The sequence below is a fragment of the Macaca fascicularis genome, chromosome 17 (assembly GCF_037993035.2).
Source record: "Macaca fascicularis isolate 582-1 chromosome 17, T2T-MFA8v1.1".
Classification (NCBI taxonomy): domain Eukaryota; kingdom Metazoa; phylum Chordata; class Mammalia; order Primates; family Cercopithecidae; genus Macaca; species Macaca fascicularis.
In genome coordinates this window covers 14,742,274-14,757,565 of record NC_088391.1, presented here as the reverse complement: position 1 = coordinate 14,757,565, position 15,292 = coordinate 14,742,274, and the positions used below count along the sequence as shown (strand labels likewise).

General features: G+C 32.9%; 1 protein-coding gene across 8 annotated transcripts in view; it reads right to left on the bottom strand.

Moving 5' to 3' along the window:
- NBEA (neurobeachin) overlaps nucleotides 1-15,292 on the bottom strand; it is a 741,630-nt gene that overhangs the window by 547,632 nt on the left and 178,706 nt on the right. For all 8 annotated transcript variants that reach the window (XM_005585622.4, XM_065533144.2, XM_065533146.1 and 5 more), the window contains one exon: nucleotides 15,108-15,200. In XM_005585622.4, the coding sequence (XP_005585679.2) occupies nucleotides 15,108-15,200 (93 nt within the window). The remainder of the gene's footprint in view (nucleotides 1-15,107; nucleotides 15,201-15,292) is intronic.

Here is a 15,292-nt window from a genome sequence, read left to right as displayed (position 1 = left end):
ATATTAGGCAGGAAATGGTGCACTGCCCTTGTACATCACATGATTTTGTTCCTTATAGGACTTCTAATGAAAGACCTAGCTCTGTGGGTTTAGTTCAGGAAAGGCTTCAGGGGGACATTTACTGGAAAAACTAATATCAAAATTACCTTTAAGATCTAAAGAGACTTCAGTTTTAGTGCTAATTTGCTTATATCTTGAGTTTGACAGGACTTCTGCCCACATGGATCAAGAGTGTCATCTATATTTTTACAGAATCTTGTAATCATGCACATTATAGATGTATTAGCTTACTAAACATTCCACTGAAATGTATTTCAATTTTCTTCTTCACAAAACAGTCTTTTTGTGGGGTGGTCAAAGATGCTTCTTGTTGCTAGGTATGGGGGCTCATGCCTGTAATCCCAAAACTTTGGGAGGCCGAGACAGGCGGATCACTTGAGGTCAGGAGTTCAAGACCAGCATGGCCAACATAGTGAAACCCCATCTCTACTAAAACCCCAAAAATTAGCTGGGCGTGGCAGCATGCACCTATAGTCCCAGCTACTTGGGAGGCTGATGAGGCAGGAGAGTCACTTGAGCCTGGGAGGCGGAGGTTGCAGTGAACTGAGATTGCACCACTGCACTCCAGCCTGGGCAACAGAGTGAGGCCCTGTTTCAAAAAAAAAAAAAAAGATACTTCTTGTAACAAATTCAGAGTATATGTGAAAACAGTAAAGAAAAAAAAAAGAAAGAAAAGAAACCCCATAATTCTGTAACCCGACATAATCATTATAAATATCATTTTATATACAGATTAATTGCTATGCATATAAATCCACATATGACACACAGATATAAATGAGAGGATGAGAGGAATACAATGGAAATTGTTCTATATAAGGTAATTTATACTTTGTTTACTTTAAATCAACAATATACTGTGTATTTTTCAGTGTCATAAAATATAACTGATAAGAAAAATGGAGCATAATTGGCCAAGCACGGTGGCTCACACCTGTAATTCTAGCACTTTGGGAGGCTGAGGCGGGAGGATCACTTGAGGTCAGGAGTTCAAGACCAGCCTGGCCAACATGGTGAAATTCTGTCTCTACTAGAAATACAAAAACTAGCCAGGCACGGTGGCAGGCACCTGTAATCCCAGCTACTCAGGAGGCCGAGGCAGGATAATCACTTGAACATGGGAAGTGTAAGTTGCAGTGGGCAGAGATTGCATCACTGCACTTCAAGCTGGGCAACAGAGCAAAACGCCATTTCCGGAAAAAAAAAAAAAAAAAAGAGTAGCATAATTGTTTTATCCATTCACTACTGTTAGCCATTTATGTAATTTCCCATTTTTTTCTACCATAAATAAAATTTTCCTTTAGACACATCTTTGGGCATAATCATGACTATTTCCTTAGGATAAAAACTGAAATCAGGTTAAAAGCTTTTTATATTTTAATTTTTATGAGACTTTGCTGAACTGACCTCCAAAAATATGTACACTTATATTTCTACTATTAAGGTATAAATGCATTTTACCAACCCTATGTATTATAACAATCAGAAAAATAGTTTGGTATGTAAAAACTAGATCTTATTTTCACTGACAAGAATTGCTGATCAATTGAAAGTTTCTAAGCATTTATACTACTTACAAGAACTTCCTGATACTGTCCTGTGACCCATTTTTTATGTGTGTTCATCTTTTTTCTACTAATTATAAGATCTCTAATAATATCAGGAAAATTATTACTTTGTCAACTCATTGACAAATATTCTCCACTTTCTGAATTTCAAGGGATTTTGTGGCAATAAAAGGTTTTTATAATTTTCTTGAATAAAATCTATCATTTTAAGTTTTGATCCTGTCATTTCTTCATTTATACTTAATATTCACTCTTTCTACTATAGCATTTTAAAATGATTTTTATTTTAACTCATTTTTCATAATTATGTAATTGCTTTTGTAAATCATATACAACATAGAAATTCATAAAGTATAGGGAAATAGAAAGTACAACACTTAAAATACTACTACCTAAAAGTAACACAATAAATAACAATAAACATTAAATATCTTTTTATGGAGAATAAGAGAAGGCAAGAAAGGAGAAGGGAAGGAAGAGGGAATAAAGAAGGATAGAAGAAACTCATACTAAATTTTATTTTAAATAAAAAGCATCAAATATAATTTTACATTTAACAGAAAAGAAAGAAAAGGACATGAAACAATAAAAAAAATTTTTAAACTTCAGATGACTTTCTTTACCACATGAAAGGCTTTTTTTAATTAAAAATCTTTATGAGGCTTAAAAAAATTATGAGTAAAAACAAAGTGTTACATAATTAATTAACTAAACATTTCACTTTTAGAAAGTATCAGTTTACTCTTTTATATTAAAGACAGATAATTACCATCCTCACACTTTAGGTCACCTAATTTTTGTGAGTTATATTGCTATCTGAACATCAAGGTTTAAAACACTTAAATTATTTTCATCGTAACACTGCTGTTATGTATGAATTGCTGGGTCTTTGTCTATTTCAAATGAATTCACTTCCTTGACCTTGTCTTCGCCATTTCTGGTTTTTCTTTTGACTCAGCTCTCAATTGACTGGGGATGCCATTCAAGAGGAGACGAAGAAGTCTGTCTTCTGAATTCTGACCTGATGCCTACATACTTAACAATCTGGCAGGATATAATGTTCTCGGGTCACACCTTCTTTCAGAACTTGCAGACATTGCCTTATTTCTTTTGGCACTGAATTCAACTGGGAGAAGTCTGAGGCCGGCCAAATGTTTAACCATTTGAAAGTACTTCTTTTTTTGCCTAGTTTTCTCATTTTCTTTTTAGGAACTCTTTTTTTTAATCACTGAACTCTGATTTAAATTCTATATGTCTTAGTGTTGTCATTCTCTGTCAAATTTTCCTAGAAGATGGTGTGCTTTTTCTATACATTACTTAAGGGACTATATCTCATTTCCAATAAGAAATTGTTTCAGGCATTGACTTGATCCCTCAGTATGACATATTAATACAAAAACTTGGAATCCCACTTTCATCACAGAACATCAATCTCAGTTCATTCTTCGTGTTTCAAAAAAGAACTATATTCACTCACCAAAAGTACTAAAGAACAAAAACCAGGCATACCCAATCAATTCCTGTCACTCCAATGTGGGGATTATTAAGGGAGAAATCTAGGAATTCTGTTGACTTTGCAGGGATAGAAATGAGGGAAGGATACTTACAAAGTCACTCCAGAATCTTTGGGTTCTTTTTTTTAGCTGTCAATATTTTGAATGCACTGCTTTATGTGATGCTGCTTTCCTTGTCTGGTCACATTTGAATTTGCTGTTTCGGAGGGGGAGAGTCTCTATGTTACTATATAATGTTTATTTCATTAGGTTTGGACAAGGGAAATTCTTTCATCTCTCTTTATCAACTTGATCTAGAAGTCCACAATTCCAAATGTGTATTCTTTGTAAAATGTTTGTGGTTTTGGGTTTTCTTTTTTTTTGATGGTGGGGGAGGTGCTGGGTGTGGTGATATGGTTTGAAGGCTTCTTCTCCGCCTTCGATCCAGAAATTCAATGATTTCCCACTGCCAATTATTGAATAATTCACATTTTAATTATGTTTCTAGTATCTAAACAAATATAAATATCAGGATGTGTTTCTGTGCCTTCATTCTACACCCCTTGTCTAAGTTTATTCCTTGATTTAAAGTCTACTAGACTTATTACACTACTCATTATTCTTATTCTTCAAACTTCTATTGACATTTTTACTCATTTGTTCATCTGAGTTAGCTTTTGAAGAGTTTTTTTAACCTTTAAATAAAAAAAAATTTTTATCAGAATGACATTGTTTACAAACTGATTTATTACAATTCTATCTTTATATAATTGAGTGTTTCCCATTAAGGTACACAGCATAGCTCTCCATTTACTGCATTTTTAATTTTTTAATGGTTTTCAGGAAACAATTTATAATTGTATTTACATTTCCAATTTCCTTTGGCTATTATTGTATATATTATTCTGTAGTAAGAAGCAATAGTTACTCAACCGGTAGATATTATTACACTTTCTGTTCTTCTTCAATCTGTCAGGACAGTTGTAATATTATTTCAGATTTTAACCTACATCTCCCCAGCATTTTATTCTGAGGCTAGAATGGAGGGTAGGGCATAGGAACTCAATGCTATATGCACCAATGTTTACATGGAAACTGTATCAAAACACAGTTCTGCACTAAGGGAGCATAGGATAGCTTTGTTGATGATTACTAGTGAAGCAAAACAGGGCATGTTTTGTGCTCCTGTAGTTTTATCTTATTTATTAATAACTTGATGTTGCCCTTCCTATTTTTAATTGATGGCAGAAGTACTATGTATATGTGTGAAAAACTGAATAAATGAACACATAAAAATATACAGAACAAAATGATGTTATTACCAAGAATTAGAAGTGGATCTCTTACATGTCATCCTAATGTACTATATTTTTCTTATAATCATTATAATCTATCCTGTAATTTAAAAAGGCTTTCCTTATTCAAAAGTTTCTCTCTATTTTACCTCAGTGAGGTATGGGAAAGTTTGATTCATTTTGTTGGTTCCTTAAAAACATCAGCTTTGTAGTCAGTGATCCTTTCAACAGTTCAACAGTTTTTATTCTTCTAGTTTCTTCACGTTAGCCTACACCCTTACTAATTTGTACTTCCTACTTCATTGTACTTTAATTAATGTTGTAATGTAAGTACAAAGTCCCTCTAACTTTTAATCTTTATTTTTCAATAATGGAGGTATTTATTTCTGATAAGAGTTTTTGCTATAAAGTACAGAAAATTTTAGATAATTTCCAATTTTTCTTTTATTTTCTTCTATTTTCTAAAGGATATCTTGACACTGCTTCTTAACTTCTACGTAGGTAAGATATTCTGCATAATTTCTTTTTTTACTTCCAATTTTATCACATTATGGTCAGGAAGCAGTATCCAATAAAATGTCTACTTTGTCTGCTTTTTCATTTTATGACCCAGGACATGACGCTTTTTTTTTTTCCATCTTCTTTAGCCATGAAGTATATCCTCAAAAATGTAAGATTGAACATATATCTACTGCGCCAGGTTTTATGAATCTATTACTCAATTTCTCTATATCTGTATGTATTAGTTCAATTTCTCTATATCTGCATGTATTATCAATTGGTCCCATTCTGAGAGAGATAGTCATCTATACCATTATTATATTTTATCAAGTTCTTATTGCATCTCAAATGAATTTTGCTTTATAGTTTTGACATCGCTATTCGATGTTTTCACGTTTATGAACTTAACACTATCTACTTAAATTGTTCCTTTCAAAATACAGAATGTCCTTCCACATTCTCTTTTGAACTTTTAATCTCAGGTTCAACTCATTGTGTTCTGGGCTTTCAAATCCCATCTGATTTTTATAGTGTCAACAAATTTCTGCTTTACTTTTGTTTGCTATAGGTTTCTTTACTCAGTTTTTTTTTTAAAACATAATATTCCTGCAGCCACCAACCAACTTAGTATTTCTGGACACCTATTTATCATCCCATTCTTCACACTCTACTTGAGGATAACCAATAATCAAAAATTTTGGTTTTTATTCCCATGTACGTCTTTATAATTTTAATGAGATGAATATCTATTCATATGCAATTTACAATTTTGTCTTCACATATTTTTGAAATTGAAATAAATTGCATCATTATTATGTATCCTTCTGCAACTTGCTTTATTGCTTTATGTTTGATTTGTGGAAGGTAACTTTACATCATTCATTTTCAGTTCTGAATATATCCAACTGTATGAATATACCTTAATTTATTTTTCTGTTCTCCTCTTCTATGCTGTTTCCAACTTTTAATTAATATTAACAATGTTATATTGAACACTGTTCACACACATGAGAGTTTCTCTACATCAAGGAGAGAGTTCCTTAGTCATAGAGTATAAGTATCTTTATCCTTTTTAAAAATTGTAAATGGTTCTTCAATGTGATTGTAACAGTATATAATTCCACCAGTTATTGGAGAGTTTCCACTGATGTACATCCTTTGTCAACACTTGATACTGTCAACAGTTTTAAAATTTACCATCCTGATGAGCATTAAATGCATGTTTTATTTGCACTTTCTTGATTACTACTGAAATTGAGTATATTACCCATATCTTTACTGCTAACTCAAGTTTCCTCTTCAGTGAATTGTCTGTTTATATTCTTCATGATCCTAACAGATTTTCTTTTTCTAATTTATTTGCACAATTTTTTCATATGTTTAGGAGACAAATCCATTGTATCCGAGATAAACCGCAAATATCTTCTTTCACTTTGTGCCTTGTCTTCTCACTTTTTATGGCATCTTTTAAAGTACTTTTTATACTAATAGTCAAATTTATCTTTTTCCTGTATGATTTATGTGTATTTATTGTTTCAGAAATTCTTCCTTAATCCAAGGTGGTAATATTATTATCCTGCACTTTCAAAGAGTTTTAAATTTTGTTTTTCACATTTTTACTAGCTTTATTGAAGTATAATACACATACCACAAAATTCACACACTTTGTAAATGAACAATTGATTTTAAAAAATTATATCAAGTCATGCCACTATCATTACAATACAGTTGTAGGTCATTTTTATCATCCTAAAAAGTTCCCTGTGTCCACTGGCAGTTAATTCCCACTCCCATTGCTAGCACCATGTAACCACTTATTTGCATTCTGGACATTTAATATAAACATAAGTATATAGTATATAGTTTTTTGCATCTGGCTTCTTTCACTTAGCATAATAGTTTTAGGACTCATTATGTCATCGTATGCATCAGTAGCTTGTTTCCTTTTAATTGCACAATAGTATTTCATTGTATGGACATAAAACATTTTGTTTATCCATTCATCAGCTGATTGACTTTTGGATAGTTTCTAGTTTGGAGCTACTACTAATAATAGTACTGGCTGCGCACAGTGGCTCACGCCTGTAATCCCAGCACTTTGGCAGACTGAGGTGGGTGGATCATCAGAGGTCAGGAGTTTGAGACCAGCCTGACCAACACAGTGAAACCCCATCTCTACTAAATATACAAAAAAATTAGCTGGGCATGGTGGCGCGCACCTGTAGTCCCAGCTACGTGGGAGGCTGAGGTAGAAGAATTGCTTGAACATGGGAGGCAGAGGTTTCACTGAACGGAGATCACGCCACTATACTCCAGCCTGGGTGACAAAGTGAGACTCTGTCTCAAAATAATAACAACAATAATAATAATGATAATAGTACTAAGAACATTCATGCAAAGTCTGGCTATGAACATGTTATCACTTCTTTTGGATACATTCCTAAGTATGGCAACACTTCTTAGGAAATCCTTTTGGAACATGGCTGCAGGATTTTACATTCCATCAGCAATGCATAAGCTTTCAATAAGTAGTCTGTGCTGTGGTTTTGTTTTCATTCAGTTCTAATCAACGTCTAACGTTCTTTATGATTTCTTTTTTGACTCAGGGATTAGTTACGTTCTTTACTTCCAAATACCTTGCAATTTCTCAAATCTCTTTCATCCAAATTTAATTCTGTGTGGTCAGATAATATACTTTGCTTGATTTATTAGTTTTTAAATTTACTGAGACTTGTTTTATATTTTACAGCCCAACTCATAATACATTTTGGAGAATGCTGCATATGCACTAGAAAACAATTTTGTTAGCTTTAGGTGGAGTGTTATATAAATGCCGAAATATTATCCAATAGGATGTCGAACAGGGGTGGTCAAAGCAGGCTTTCATTAATTGTTGGCTATTCAAAGGGGATGCTTCTAACATTTCATTACTAAATAGGACTGTGGAAAGTTTTCAGTAGACATATGTTACCAGATTTAATAAATTATTTTCTATTTGTGGTTTGCTAAAAATTTTTATGATGAATGCTACTGAATTTTATGAAAATTTTTTGCACACATCATAATTATATAGCTATTCTCCTTTGTTAATAAATAGATAAAATGTTGTCCTGATGTCAAACCACCTTTACATTCTATGACTACCCTCAACTTGGTTATGCTGTACACTTTTAAAAAGTAACTGACAGACTCATGTTCATAAGGGAGATTGACCATACCTTTCCCTTATAATTGGATAATCCATATCCAATTTTGGTATCAAGGTTGTACTAATTTTATTAGGTGAAATAGTGGCCAATTCCTTCTTTATCTAGCTAGTCACGGAAAAGTATTTTATAAGTGAATAATACAGCTTTTTGGCCTTGCTGTTACTCTGTTTAATAGTCTTGCTTTCTGTTTCATTCACTTCTGCCCTTTATTATTTTTTTGCCTTCTTAGGCAGACAATTAATGAGGTAAGCACAACTGAGAACCTAGAAAAATGAAAACCTAAGTACCTTTCTGTTTTTAATATAAATATTTACAACTATGAATTTTCTCTAGTATCATTTAGACCAAATCTCACAAGTGTAAATATACATAATTTTAAGTATTTATTACTGCATTTTATAATTTGCATAATGAATAACTTCTTGTTATTTAGAAGATACATATTTCTATTTTCTAAGTTTAATTTTTGTCATTGATTTCTTGTTTAACTGCACAGTTTGCAGAGAAAGTCATCTGTATGACAATTTGTTTAAATTTATTGAACCTACTTTATGGCCTCATTTAAATAATTTCTATAGTTTTGTGTGCTTGAAAAGAATGTGTATGGCACTCAAGCCAATTAATTTTTTTTCAAATTATACTTTTGAGATTTTTTGTAATTGATCTTTTAAGGAGAAAAATATGTTAAAACTTGTAAAATACTCTTCCAAATTTAGTCAATAATAGATTTCTATGACTCACCTACACTAGGTATATATGCATTTGAAACTGTTTTACATTCCTAGTGAATTACATCTTTTTCATAATATGGTGCCCTCCTTCATCCTCAATAATTTTTTGCCTTAAAGTTTATTTTTATATATTTAAATAATGCAATACCAGCTTTTATCATTTAATTTTTCAAATAAGTAAGACATTTATCTAGTTAAAAATATATGATGACATAAAAAGATACCCAGAGAGATTTTACACCCAACTCATCCCTTACATTTCCACATCACTCACGGCTCCCCCATACAAGTGAACACTTTATGATTTCTCATCTCCCTAAAACTTTCCCCTTCTCTTTTAAATGCACTTTATTTTTAGAGAAGTTTTAGGTTCACAGTAAAATTGAGCAGAAAGTAGGGAGTCCCATATGTCCCTACCCGTACATACACACAGCTTTCCCCACTGTCAACATCCCTCACCAGAGTGGTACATTTGTTATAACTGCCTATTAACTTTTCAAATGCAAATAAAAATATATCATTTGTTCCATTCCTTTAACAGACAGCATTTTTTAAAGTATATCATCACTCTATTCATCAGAGATGGCACCTTTATTAGCACTAAAATCACTAAGTATTTGGGTCAATCTATGAACTGCACTTTGCTCTGTTTATTCACAAATATGTACTGTACTGTTTTCTTTACTAAAATATTATATTTCTTGTAATATTACATGGCTAACTTCCCTTTGTTGTTCTCCTTGTCCTTGTTGGACTCTGGAGTTTCACTTTGTGGTAAGATTTCATGCTAATTTTCCCTGATTAGAATTCATTTTGCTTCCAAAATCTGAAAAATCAGCTCTTTCATCAATTTTGTAAAACTTTAGTAATTTACTTTGAATAGTGCCTCTTCCTCATTCTCTCTTCCACTTTTCTGTAACTCTTATTAGCCATATTTGAAACCTTTCCTTCTTTCTCTCTCTCTCTTAATTTCATGTTTGTAATCTTGTTTATTGGTGTTGATTTCTAGGTAATTTCTTCAGTTCTATCTCTCAGTTCACCAACTATTTCTGAAGCTTTGTCTAATCTGTTTAATGTTTCCATATAGGTGTTAATTGTAATTACTACCTTTTCATTTCCACAAGTTACTTAGGGTTTTTTAAATCACATGGCTTATTTTAAAATTACCTTGCTTTTAAAGTCTTGTTTCTTTTGGTATGCTTGATTTTCATTTCCGGCATGTGAGAATTTCCTTACTTTTGTGTGCACACCTATATATTTAACAGGATTATTGACATATTTTTATCCAACATTTCTAGGTTTTTAGTAGATCAAAGTGTTTCAGGATATCTAGTTTTTACATCCATCAGTTTTCTAAGAACTCTTAATAGTCACATGTGAAGTCTCTTACTTTCCAAGGCTTTATCTTTTCCCTCACTCTCTATTTTTCATCCATGCTTTGAGATCTTCAAGTCCGCTAATTAGGGTGAACTGGTTAAAAAATCATCAGCTAAAAGAGCAGAATATTATCTTTGGTGCTCTATTTGAATCTCAAAAGCTCTTTGTACAAATGAAATTCAAAAGTTCCACAACAGCCTCCACCAAAGTTCTACTTCACCGGGTACATAGTTTGATGATTCTCTTATCCTGCCTCTGACTAGTAGGCCCCTTTAGATGAGTTGCTATTTTTCACTATCCACAGAGTCAAGGTCAAATCTCATGGCTGTGTATTTTAAATGATGAGATCGCTGCAGGCGGTGTCAGGCAAAGCACCCTCTAAACTTACTGACCTGTAGTATAAAACTTAGCAAGCTGTAAGTTCTGCACCATGAGCCCCTGGAACCAGCATGATAGCACTCCAATCTTCCTATACATCAACCTACAAGTTTAAGGATGAGAAGATTTATCCCACCATCCCAGATACTTTTTGGCTTTTTGTGGACTGAAATAGGTGAATTAAAGTTTGTTTTAAAGTTTTAAACTTTGTCTGTTTCTCCTGTAATTTCTATTTTATGAATGTGTCTATTTTATCATTATAAATAATTCTTCTTTATCTAATGGTTATTGCTTGTTGGCTTGTATTCTAATTTGTCCAATATTAAGATCATGATTCCTACTTTCTGCTTTCTTTGTGCTTACATGATAAATCTTTAGCCATCCTTTTACTTTTAACCTTTCAAAACCACTTTGGTTTTCTGGTATGTTTCTTGCGTACAGAACTGGGTTTTATTACAGTGATCAATTGTGATATTTTTCTTACAACAGGTGATGTATAAAAGCTTTTACATTTATTTTTTATGACAATATGACTGGTCTTAGATATGTCATATTTTATGTTATGCTTACTGATCTTTACAGATTTTTTAAAGTTCCATTACATATATTGTTCTTAGTTTTATCCATACAGATCTTAAATATTTGGAAAGCTCTATAATTTTATAGAACTGCTTATCTCTTTATGAAAGAATAAGTAATCCTACATCTGTTTAAAAAGGGTATTTCCCTACTATGAGAAATCTAAATGTCAGCATATTTGCTCTTAATTTTTTCCTTTCATCTACATCATCAAATTTTAGTCAATAGGCCTATATTTGTAATATTTCATCTGTCCGCTTACATGGAAATTCTGACTCTTTGCACTTGCTCTGCTTTCCTTCTTTTCTCACCCCTCCCAATTCATTTTAACCATAAAACTAAGACTAAAATAAATGTAGGTATTATTGTGATAGATCAGAATTTACTTTTTATATATTAGCATAAATTTATTCAGTGCTCACCAGCTGTCCTTAGCAATAGTTTCTCCAGTCATTCCTAATTGGTTGGACTTTATCCCCAGCAATTTCCTCAAAATTTAGTCACAGAAATAATTTGCTGTATGGCTTAAAAATGTTTGACAACATTCTTTTTACTTAAAGGATAGTTTGGCTCCCACTTTCTTCATTTAAGTATCTTATGATTGTTATAGATTTTTGTATTGAAGGTTATTTTGGAGTCTAAAGCCAGACTCATTTTTCTCTTTATTTGTGCACTAATATACCAAGTATTCTTATAATTAAGTCCAGTAACACATCTTGATGCTAACCATTCTAGGTCAGATTTCCCTGGCACACAATATGTCCTCTAAATAAGAATGGCAAAATCTTACATAAAGACTTCATTGAATTACAGATTTAAATATTTGTTTTGTTCCACTGTTCTGCTTTTCTTATTTGGGAACTCTATTTATGCTATTATTATTATTATTATTATTATTTCTGAGACGGAGTCTCACTCTGTTGCCCAGGCTCTGGAATGCAATAGCACAGTCTCAGCTCACTGCAACCTCTGCCTCCTAGGTTCAAGCGATTCTTCTGTCTCAGCCTCCCGAGTAGCTGGGATGACAGGCGCCCACCACCATGCCCGGCTAATTTTTGTATTTTTAGTAGAGATGGGGTTTCACCATGTTGGCCAGGCTGGTCTCAAACTGCTGACCTCATTGATCTGCCCACCTCGGCCTCCCAAAGTGCTGGGATTACAGGCGTGAGCCACCGCGTCCGGCCGATTTATGCCATTATGGTAATTTGTTTTTCTCCCATGTTGCTCATTTTCTTTCTAATCCTAAACTCACGTTTTCATCTATTCATATTATTTGCTTTTTTTTCAGTTTTATCTTCTGTGTATTTCACTATGTTACTAGCCAGAGTTTTGCCTTTGAGAAGTTTCCAATTTTATTTTTTTGTGTATAGTTCTTTTCCTCCAGTATTTGTCCAATGTTTTATTAGCTCATAATTAAATACTTCCATGCTATCTGTGCTAGTCTGTTCTCACACTGCTATGAACAAATACCCAAGATTGGCTAATTTATAAAGGAAAGAGGTTTAATTGACTCACAGTTCTGCATTGCTGGGGAGGCCTCAGGAAACTTAACAATCATGGTGGAAGGCAAGGAGAAGCAGGCACCTTCTTCACAGGGCAGCAAGATGGAGTGAGGGAAAGCAGGGGAAATGCCAAATGCTTACAAAACCATCAGATCTCATGTGACTCACTATTACAAGAACAGCAAGGGGGAACTGCCCCCGTGATCCAATTATGTCCACCTGGTCCCACCCTTCACACATGGGGATTACAATTCAAGGTGAGATTTTAGGTGGGGGGACACAACCAAACCATATCACTATGTTAACATTTCTTACAACTATTTTTTTTCCAGAAGGGGACCTTGCTCCATTGCCCAGGCTGGACTCAAACTCCTGGGCTCAAGCAATCCTCCTGCGTAAGCCTCCTGAGTAGCTGGATTACTTCTCCAAATTCTGTTTAGTGGTTCTTTTTCAGAAGCTACGTATGTATGTATGTATTTATTTATTTATTTTTAACTTATGATAGCAAATTTTTAAATCTAAATGCTTTATATTCCATAGCAGTATTTTTCTGCTAAGTGCTATTCATGTACTGATTAACTTACTTTTTCCATGTTTTTTATCTGATACACATGCACTGATGATGTGCCAATTCTTTTGATACAGTCTAATTTACGTGGACCATCCGTCTGCAGGACACTTCCATGAACATGTGTAAAAGAAGGGACAAGGGTAATCTTTTTGCTTTCACAATCCGAAAACTTTCCCTTTCTCTATAGCTACAGAGACAGACTGCTTGCCACAAATATAGCTCATCTGTGTAATTCTTTGTGATATATCTTCTCCTTTTCTGAAACCAATCTGATTTAAAAAAAACTCTGCTATCAGGCATGATATATGTATATCTATTATTTCAAACAAATGATCTATTTTTGTAATTTAAGGTGTGCCTCTCATCTTCAGAAACTATGTACTTTCACTGACACTTCCTATTTGCTATAACTGAACTCTCTCACCACTCTCTTTGTATTTTCTCTTTAGCCTTAACAGCTTTTACCCAACCTTAGCGACTTTAAGCAGCTGATAACCATATTCTGGGGTTCATATATTTGCATCTGTCTTCTACTTGTGATAATATTTGTGATAGGGAGTACATTTTTTACTTCTTGTTGTATCATTCATACATTTTACAGGAAAAGGGGAAAACAGGGCATCTTAAACACCATGTTTATACAGGAAATTGTCTGTTATTTTTAATTTGGTAATGAGTTTTCATCTTTTTATAAATTTTTTAATGTGCTTTCTTGACATTTTTAGGAGGCTGCATCTTGGGCTACAATCCTTTAACTTTGTCCAGTCAATTTATTTTAATTAACTGAAGTTAAATAAGCGATCTTTATCTCTTAATATAGAAAGAGCATATGGTTCTTCATTCCCAGTATTCTGTCACCAAGTGTACTTACAGTTCCATGTACGTGTATATGTATGTGTGTGTGTGTGTGTGTGTGTGTGTGTGTGTGTGTGTGTGTATCCTTTTCCACAATCCTGGCCTTGTTTGAACTATTCCTTATATTCATAGCATATCTAGTCTCCCTTACTTAATTATTGCTTGGAACCAAAATTTTAGAAATATTTAAACTTCTAGGCTATACAGCTTGTTAGACATGCCTTATCTGAATTTTGTGCAGTTTTCATGATTATTACAAATAAGCGCTCTGCAAGTTTAAGTAAGCACCAATAAAAAAAACAAAAAAAGAGGTTAACAATGAGGTTCTGATAGGAACCTCATCTAGCAGCATTTAAATTATAGTTGCACTACTTCCTTGGCTTCATTTGTAAGGAAAATATACTCTTAAAACTATATCACACACTGGATAGTGTAGTATGAATTGCAACCATTAAGCCAGCAGTAGTTCTTACGCCAAAAGTGTTCTTAGAAAGTATTCAAATTCTGGATTTGGGAAAAGATATGAGGTATTCTAGCATCTGTAAGTCACAAAATTAATCAATAAACCCTACTGTTAGAAACTAATAACAAATACCGACTCAGCAGGTAAGCATAAGATCAATTCTCAGAAAGACCTCAACATATACATGGTATTTCCTTGTCAAGAAAGCTTTCCTTGAAATCATTCCTATATGTGCATCGTTTTGTCTTGACAAAATATTTTATTACATCTTCAGAATAGATAATACTTTCTTTTTAGGAAGAATATAGAAATAAACTGTATTATTTAAATTGTAATCTTGTTCCATAATCTACTATTAATAAAATATATTTTATAAAAATTTTTTGCAACTTCTATCACAGAAAGCTATTATTTTCCACTGTTACATTATTCAAGTCAAATTTCATCTCACATTACATATAAAACTCATAAAAACATAATCTCAATAGTTATTTCTAGAATGCATTACGACAAATATCAACTTACTTGTGACCTAAATGCTTCAGAAAGTATCCCAGAACCTTCAAAGCTTGAACCCAAATACTTTCACTTTTAGAAGCCAGTAATTTGTAGATCACCCTAAAAAATACATAAATTATCTTTTAAAAACTTACTAATATTAAAAACAAAAACACACTATATACTTTACAAATAAATTATACATATGTGAA